Source organism: Sebastes fasciatus, chromosome 5, assembly GCF_043250625.1.
Source record: "Sebastes fasciatus isolate fSebFas1 chromosome 5, fSebFas1.pri, whole genome shotgun sequence".
Taxonomy (NCBI): Eukaryota; Metazoa; Chordata; class Actinopteri; order Perciformes; family Sebastidae; genus Sebastes; species Sebastes fasciatus.
Genome location: NC_133799.1, coordinates 26613411 through 26620227, shown reverse-complemented (window position 1 = coordinate 26620227; position 6817 = coordinate 26613411). Strand labels below are relative to the sequence as shown.

The following is a 6817-nucleotide window of genomic DNA, read 5'->3' as shown; positions in this document are numbered from 1 at the left end:
TTTACAAAATATTTACACAATGAGTATTTTTTATAAATAATCTTCAGTAATGTGGATATAATTACTTTGTGGGTAATAATAGAAAAGTTAGAACAGTTCAGAAAATAACAACACTTAACTGTAATGCTATCTTTAAAACCAGGAACACGTATGCCACATTATGATATGCAAAATCTAATACCAAGTCTCATGTCATGATATTGATGTAATATCGATATATTGTCCAGCCCTAATACTAATAAAGTAAAACAAGGTCAAGTTAGTTAAAAAACACACATTTTTAGTCCCCAAGTTTCCAGTTTTCAGTCCTGTTCACCTGAGACACACACAAATTCACATATTTTCTGTATTTTTGTATCATATAGTATGACTGAGAATGTCAATATCAACTTCCTGTTACCAAGTTTTTTCTTTATTATGTTTTATAAAGATAAAGATAAAAATAAAATAATAAATAATAATAAAATAAATAAAATAAATAAAATAAATAAAATAAATAAAATAAATAATAAATAATAAATATAACAATAAATAAATAAAACAAATAATAATAAATGATAAATAATAATAAAATGAATAAAACAAAATAATTATAATAAATAAATAAATAAAATAAAAATAATAAATAACATGGCCCGAAATTGATCATTTTAACAGTTAATGGTGTGTTATTGGATACAGTGCTGAGAGAAAAAAAAAGAAAAATTAAGTTTTATTTTGAAAAGTTATTAAATGAAAATGTTCCTGATTCAGTGGAATGGACCGGAAATGTAAAAAATAAAATACATCAAATTATTCCAAGTTAAATGATGGAGTCCCTCTTATAATAGAGGCTTTTAAAAGACACAAACTTTGACTAAAATAGATGAGAACCAGTCTCAGTCTCAGTCTCAATCTCAATCTCAGTCTCAGTCTCAATCTCAGTCCAGTCTAATGTGTGATCACTGCGCCCTCTACCGACTGATGACGAGCAGCGCGTCATCACTGACAACAAAGATGGCGGCATGGAGTCCAGACTGTAAAGTTATTCACTGAAGAAGAAGAAGAAGAAGAAGAAGAAGCTTCATCAGACTGAGGACATCAGACTGAGGACATCTGACTGAGGACACCAGACTGAGGACATCAGACTGAAACAAGGTGAGTTACAACTCACGTTATAAACTTTATCATACAGTCACTGTCAGCCAGCTGAGAAACTGATAACGTTAACTACCAGACAGATAGAGGACATTAAACTACAGACAGACAGCTGTCCTCACTGAGACACTACTGTCCTCACTGAGACACTACTGTCCTCACTGAGACACTACTGTCCTCACTAACCTGTAATGTGTGTGAGGTCCTTTCTGTTCTCAGTAGGTCTTAAATATGCATATCTACTTTGACTTTATGCATTATAGTATTTGTGTGTTACATGCATGTTTCCTCACTTTACTGAGTCTACTGTGGGTTAGTATTGATTGTAAAATCTGCACCTGTCCTGTGATTAATGTTCATTTCATAATGATCCTTTAACTCCCTGAAGTCAAGCTGCAGAAGTTAAGAGACAACGTGCAACTATTATACATATAATAGTGCAACTATTGCAAATATTGCTGGCCCATTTTTGGGTGAAAGTTACATGCAATAGCAGTCTTACATGCCACTATTTATAACACAACGAGTTTATCTTTTGTTATAATAAAAAAGGGGCATAAATTAAGAGTATAACCTTCTTCTCTTGCATGCAGTTTTTGCATGTATGTATGTGTGTGAGTGTTGATGTGTGAAAAAAAAAATGCTAATATATATATATACATATAGACATTTTGGGGATGTATAATTCATGAGTAGTTTGCAATAAAAGTATTTAAAAAAAATAATATTAATAAATAAAACAAAGCAGCAGAAACACAACAACGAATAAACACTACTATACTGTGTGTGAGTTCATTTCTGTTCTCAATAGGTCTCAAGTATGCTTATCTACTTTTACTTCATGGCGTTTTCTTTATGCCTTATAGTATTTGTGTGGTTCATGCATGTTTCCTCATTTTACCTGGACTACTGTGGGTTAATATTGATTGTAAAATCTGCACCTGTTCTGTGATTAATGTTCATTTCATAATAATTCTTACTCCCTATATTCAAGCTGCAGAAGTTAAGAGACAATGTGCAAATATTGCAAATACTGCTGGCCCATTTTAGTGAACAAAACACAGGGAGTTTATCCTTAGCTAAATTAAATCTGGGAATAAATTAAGAGTACCACTGACTAGATCTGTTACAGGTATGTATTTGTATGTATGTGTGTTAGTGTTGATGTGTGAGAAAAAAAAATTGCAAATAAATATAAATATTTTGGTGACATTTAATTATTGAATAGTTTGCAATAAGTATTTAAAAATAAATAAATAAATAATAATTATAATAATAAAAACAAAGCAACAGAAACACAACAACAAATAACAGAAGCAAGTTGCGTAGGTGAGATTAAAAAAGTCTCACAATCTCACCTCAATAAGCCGGTTTATAAGCAAATACAAAAGTCACATAATCAACAATAGTAAACAAACAAGCAAACATAAAATCAACATAAATATCCTCAGGGAACATGAAACTGCTTTTACTGTTGTTTATTGCACATTACATTTATTTACACTAACTGTAGCCTATTTATATTTATACTACCTGTATTTATATTGTTCTATTATTGCACTAAATGTTTGTATCTTGTCTTGTATCTTGTTGTTTGCACCTTATGTTCATTCATTCATTCTTTTGTTTTGCACCAATAGGAAAACACTATTCCTCTATGTACTGCATTGTATATAGATTGATGACATAATAAGATTATTATCTTATCTCTTATACATTTAGGCCTGAGTTAGCTGCATGTATTGCTTGTCTACATGCTAGTTTCGTCACAGTTTTTGTTAATATACGTACATTATACATAGAGTTGTAAATGCTGTGGTGATGTGCAGAGCTGCTGTCTCTCCTGCAGCGTGGTGTCGGTGCGTGATGTCCCGGCTGGCGGTGGTGTGCGGGGGCTCCAGAGGCATTGGCAGGGCCGTGTCTCGCCTGCTGGCAGAGAGAGACTGCAGGGTGGCCGTGGTCTCCAGGAACCAAGACGCTGCCCAGGCCGCTGTGGCATCTCTACATGGAGGTATGGAGCTGTGCACAGATGCACAAAAAAAACATGCATGGTTCAGCAGGCAACCTTTGTAAATATAGTGGAAAATGTTGAACAGTATCGGGTGCACAGTGGAGGCAAGGACAGAAGAAACAAAGCACCGGTATTCACTGATAAAAGGTCTTTCTTTCTTTATTGTGGGCAAAAAACAAACAGCTAAAAGCCATCATCAGCGTAATCACTCGAGCAATAATGGTAATTTTATCCACACAGGTGAGGCGCAAACATCAATCAGGAAATAGAATACATAATATAGGATATTAGGATAATAGGATTCATCTGTGAATGCACCTCCAGGGGTGAATTGCTCTCACTACAAACGATTTTCTCTCAGAAGCCAGAGGAAATTAAATAAATGGTAAATATTTGACTGCATTTCCTCTCAGTCTCACACACAAACCCGCAGTATCTGATCTGCTGCTTTTGTGCTATATAAAATAGAAGAAATGTAGACCTACAAATACCTGCAGCTGTTTATGATCAGACTGTAGGAACCATTATACTCACAGACCGTCTGTATCTGCTCTCGCAGCCGACCACGTGGCGTTCAGCTGCGACGTCTCCAAAGAACAGGAGGTGCAGAAAAGCTTTGAGACGATCCAGAGGACCTGCGGAAACATCTCTTATCTCGTGAATGCAGCCGGCATCAACAGGTGAGCAAGTATGTAATGGGCATAATAAATAGATATATTAATGTGACAGAAGAACACTGAACTTTATGGCTCATCCACTCCAGATCGGACTCAAGACACTTTTTGAAGGTCTCTATTTTCACTAAATAAACCCGTGTATTGTCTGATTTATTTGTTAAAGGTCCCATATCATGCTCATTTTCAGGTTCATACTATTTTGTGTGTCTACTAGAAACATGTTTACATGCTGTAATGTTCAAAAAAAACTTTATTTTTATTTTCCTCATACTGTCTGCCTGAATATACCTGTATTCACCCTCTGTCTGAAACGCTCCGTTTTAGTGCATTTCAACGGAATTGCATTGCTAGGCAACAGCTTGGGTCCATGTGTACTTCCTGTCAGCTGATGTTATTTACATACACTGCAACAGGAAATAAACTGGGACACATTTAGAATGTTTATGTTTAAAACTGTGAAATGGTCTAAATATTGTATATTTGTGACATCACAAATGGACAGAAATCCAAACGGCTTGTTTGAAACGCACAATTTCTGTGTGTTTCTCCGTATATTGAGCGTTTTGATACTTTAACAGTATTTATATAGCACTTAAACCTGCTTTATAATATAAAAGACATGAAAATCACACTTTTTACAATATGGGACCTTTAACATCATTACTGTGATTGCTCTTAGAAAACAAAGGAAGATTCCCACCTCTGTAATGCCTTTTGATTATTTTATCAAGACATTTCTCACGGTACACACACAAACATAGTATACAATTAAAGAGGTGAAATAAAGAGGAATCTTTATTTGTTTTCTGTGGCTGTTTTTATGGGATTGTGGAGGATTGCCTCAGTGGTTTGCATGTCCCACATTTTATTGTGTGTCATGAAGTGTGAGACTCGCACCGGGTCTTGATTATGACTTGGTCTCAACCCCTCAAATTCTCGGTCTTGTCTCGGTCTTTACTACTTTACTACTACACTGCGCTGACCTATGTTACTACTATACTCTATGTGTGTTTGTTCAGAGATGCTCTGTTACTGCGGACCAAGCCGGAGGACATGGTGGCTGTGCTTCACACCAACCTGCTGGGCCCCATGCTGACCTGCAGGGCGGCGCTACGCAGCATGCTGCGCACCCAGGGAGCTGCTATTGTTAATATAGGTACTGATGGCTCCTCTGAGTCCAGGGGGCCTCCATGATCAGTGTTATGGTTTCAGTTTGGTCACTAGGTGGCAGCGTACATCATTGCTACTTTCTTTAGATTCACTTAAGGTTTGAATTAAAGGCCTAAACTGGTACATTTTACTTTTACATACATTTTTGCATGTTTTACTACATTGTTTTTATTATAGTAGTATAGTAGTAGTAGTTTATAGTATACTGAGATAACTTAAACTTGGAACATAGGAAAACTACATTCATCAGTATGTAAACCTGTAGTTTACTTTCAATCCATTTGTACCCACAACTGAAATTTATAATTTCCAAAATTGGTCAAACCATTTAGGCTGAAAAGTGGGTTTTTCTTATCATACTATATCTAGTATTTGGGCATGTTAGACTCCATTATATTTTAGGAACAAACAGTAGTACTAGGTGCTCAAATACTAGATATAGGATGATAAGAAAATGTCTGTATCTCAGAAACTACAAGGAGCACAATCAAATATTTGGTATCTATGAACTCATAACAAGTTGAATATCAAAGATATGCACGCGTATGCAGTGTAAAAAAAATATTTCATATGGAAAACATTCAATGAACGCAATGTTAGCGCTATTCCTTATTTTTCAAAAAGCCTGACTATTAATAAAAGTGTGATTTTTTTTTTTTTATTTGATCTAGACATTTTAAAGTTGTACTGTTAGATATTTGTCCAAAGTATGTCCGTACCAAATTTTAAGACTTGATCAGTCAGAACAAACTTTGTGGCATTTTTCCTTATCATACTAAATATAGTCTTTGAGGCACAAATGGGTTAATTGAGGCTAATGTAAATATCTTTGAGAATAATGGCGTCAAATACTGACGTAGCTTCCTACCAGTGTTTTATTTTGAAACGTGTCTGTGTTACTAGGTAGTTTTAATGGATGTGTGTCTGTTGTTTGCAGGCTCTGTTGTGGGTCTGAAAGGGAACACTGGTCAGTGTGTCTACAGCGCCAGTAAAGCAGGTCTAGAGGGCTTCACGCGCTCTTTGGCTAAAGAAGTCGCTTCACGTAATGTCAGAGTTAACCTGCTGGCTCCAGGTAAAACTCCATCTTTCTTCTTACTTCACCTTTCATCTTATTTGTCTTTTTTATATAGTCTTTCTCATGTCCCCGCCCTCTCTTGCTTCCAGGTTTCATCCGCACCGACATGACCGCGGGGCTGAAGGAGGAGGACGGCGTGCGCTCCATCCCTCTGGGGAGATTTGGCGAGCCGGAGGAGGTAGCCCAGGCTGTCCTCTTCCTGTTGGAGTCTCCGTACATTACAGGACAGGTGCTGGTGGTGGATGGAGGACTGCAGCTGGCCATGTAGAGGACGGAGCCCTCCTCTGGAGTCGAGTCATCTCACCACTAAAGACAATGGCAGAGAGGCAGGTGAAAGCCTCTCATATGCTTTCTTTTCCGTTTTTTTTCAAATGGAAACGTCCACTCAGCCGTTAGCAAAAAGCAATGACGTAGGTTACCACAGTAAGCTAATCAATAAGGTTATGAACAATGTGAACGCTAGCACTAGCTGAGTCAACGTGAGCTGTGCTAAGTTTGGAAATAACTGAAAGGGATTTTTCAGATTGTTTGAAGTGGGGTTGTATGTATACTCCTGTCTGTGAGGTAAAATTACTGATTTTGTGAATGGAGTCTGGTGGCTTTGAAGAGAGCGATATAACGGCTTAAGTTCCCCGTCAGAAAGGGCCGTCTGACAGCGAGATAAAGAGGCTTTTTGACGGACGGGAGCAGCAGAAAGACGTATTATGAGTATTTTCACCCGCTTTACCTCGCCGTCAGACAGCCCTT

General features: G+C 36.8%; 1 protein-coding gene across 1 annotated transcript; it reads left to right on the top strand.

Annotated features, from left to right (window-relative positions):
* Window positions 1-971: 971 nt before the first annotated feature.
* cbr4 (carbonyl reductase 4) lies at window positions 972-6817 on the top strand. The gene is made up of 6 exons (XM_074636183.1): window positions 972-1137; window positions 2987-3148; window positions 3708-3828; window positions 4845-4981; window positions 5933-6067; window positions 6160-6817. Exons 2-6 carry the CDS (start codon window positions 3004-3006, stop codon window positions 6336-6338), a joined length of 717 nt encoding a protein of 238 aa, XP_074492284.1. The 5' UTR covers window positions 972-1137; window positions 2987-3003; the 3' UTR covers window positions 6339-6817.

Excerpts from the sequence above, each read along its gene's own strand:
- cbr4 (XM_074636183.1), top strand. The coding sequence starts at position 3,004 with ATGTCCCGGCTGGCGGTGGTGTGCGGGGGCTCCAGAGGCATTGGCAGG. Across the intron at positions 4,982-5,932 it reads AGCTGCTATTGTTAATATAG|GCTCTGTTGTGGGTCTGAAA; the intron begins GTACTGATGGCT and ends TGTTGTTTGCAG. Across the intron at positions 6,068-6,159 it reads AGTTAACCTGCTGGCTCCAG|GTTTCATCCGCACCGACATG; the intron begins GTAAAACTCCAT and ends TCTTGCTTCCAG.